The sequence below is a fragment of the Salvelinus sp. IW2-2015 genome, unplaced genomic scaffold, assembly GCF_002910315.2.
Source record: "Salvelinus sp. IW2-2015 unplaced genomic scaffold, ASM291031v2 Un_scaffold12814, whole genome shotgun sequence".
NCBI lineage: Eukaryota > Metazoa > Chordata > Actinopteri > Salmoniformes > Salmonidae > Salvelinus > Salvelinus sp. IW2-2015.
The window spans coordinates 1-1,959 of NW_019954070.1; the positions used below are offsets into that span (position 1 = coordinate 1).

At 42.2% G+C, this 1,959-nt stretch overlaps 1 protein-coding gene across 1 annotated transcript; it reads right to left on the bottom strand.

The window, feature by feature from the left end:
- Nucleotides 1-790: 790 nt before the first annotated feature.
- Nucleotides 791-1,859, bottom strand: LOC112080200 (uncharacterized; the record flags this gene model as incomplete). The annotated part of the gene is made up of 3 exons (XM_024145953.1): nucleotides 1,817-1,859; nucleotides 1,311-1,682; nucleotides 791-1,141 (listed from the first exon to the last, which is right to left on the bottom strand). Coding segments are annotated over exons 1-3 (766 nt in total), but the record flags the coding sequence as incomplete, so codon positions are not given.
- Between the last annotated feature and the right edge of the window lie 100 nt (nucleotides 1,860-1,959).

Sequence of the window (1,959 nt, forward strand, 5' to 3'; positions counted from 1 at the left end):
CAAACAATACCTCACAGTGATGGGGTGCAAGGAACTGAACTAAATAGTGTGGGATGATGACATGCAGGTGTGTGAACAGGTGATTAGAATTCCGGTGATTGGGATCTGGAGAGTGAGCTGGAAAGTGGGCTGTGTTCCGGGATCTAAGTGTTTGGGAGTGTGAGTTGGTCGCAGACGTTACAAGACTGACCAGGTGAAAGCTATGATCTCGTATTGATGTAATTTGTTAAATCCACTTCAATCAGTGTAGATGAAGGAGAGCAGACAGGTTAAAGAATGATTCTTAAGCCTTGAAACAATTGACACATGGATTGTGTGATTCAGAGTGTGAGTGGGCAAGACAAAATATTTAAGTGCCAAATGGGATATGGTAGTAGGTGCCAGGCGCACCGATTTCTGTCAAGAACTGCAACGCTGCAGGGTTTTTCAACCTCAACAGTTTCCTGTGTGTATCAACAATGGTCCACCACCCAAAGGACATCAAGCAAACTTGAGACAACTCTGGGAGGCATTGGAGTCAAGATGGGCCAGCATCCCTGTGGAACGCATTCAACACCTTGTATAGTCCATGCACCGACTAATTGTGGCTGTTCTGAGGGCAAAAGGTAGAGGGGAGTGGATGCAATTTAAATATCAACATTAGGAAGATGTTCCTGATGTTTGGTATACTCAGTGTGTATTGTATCCCCCCACTATATTGCTAAGGTCAGTAGTCGATACCGCGAATCAATAATTCACCGTAATGTTTGTATTTTTAATAATAGCATATACATTAGGAAATGTAGTCTACCTTCAACATCCAGCTTGGTCCCGTTCCCAAACAGTATCTCCCCACATGAGGCCACAGCGCAGTAGTAAGTCCCAGCATCAGAAAGGCTGAGGTTCCTCTTGCGGAGGTTGTAGACACAGCTCTGTGTAGGAGACRCAGCCTCAGGGCTCTTCTCACACTGARCACRCCTGTCTCCATGGGTGTAAATMATTCCTGGACGGGATTCTCCTGAGCCATGTCTGAACCAATASACACTGTGTTCTCCTGCACAGGTCTCAGTGTGTATTGTACAGTTCAGAGTCACAGAGTCTCCTGGCTGGARTGACTCAGACACAGGCTGCTGAAGTATAGTCATAMTTCTGCAATCTGATCCTGACAAGAAGGCCAAAAAAACAATTTAATCTCCCTAYAAAACCCTGTGGCAAGTGTTGTAACTCAACATTTATTCAATAAAGATCTCATCTGAGAATAACTTGTATTTACAGTGCATATCTGTYTTTTCTGATTTACAAAAAGTTAATAATAATGACTTTCTCTTTACCTTTTATGATGAGAATGACTCCTTTTCCAAATTCCAAATTGTTTCCATAAGAACTTCCACAGTAGTATGTGCCTGAATCAGAGAGTTCKACGMCTGCGATCATTAGATTATTTTTCCCTTGGCCACCTTCCACTGAGAAGCGAGGGTTATTCTTAAACTCCTGGTAAAATGTTGCATTCTTGTCCAACTTATAGATGGTCGAGATGAGCTGAGGAATATTTTCAAAAGTTTGCTTGTACCAGGAGAACATTACTCCCACGTCGCCTTTGTTGAAGCAGAGCAAAACCACTGTGTCTCCAACGTTAGCTGACATGAGACCATTCTTCTGATTCTGACCGATGGATGAGGACTCATTCCTAACTACCCCATGAACTAGAGAACAAGAAAATATGTTAGCTGTTACATATCTCAATTACAACTTTGGATTCTCAAAGTGTCTGTAGAACAATAATGGGATACCTTGTGTCTCCAAATTAAGAAATATAAAATGTATAAGATTGACTTACCCATCTCTARGAGAAGTGGAAATATCAGACACAYTGKSATCATCTTTAAAGTTGTCAGCTCTTCACAACTTGGGTCTTGAGTGGAAAGAGTCCACCCATGTAGACAACACTTCAACAATGGAGTTACAGGTGATTGGTCGAAC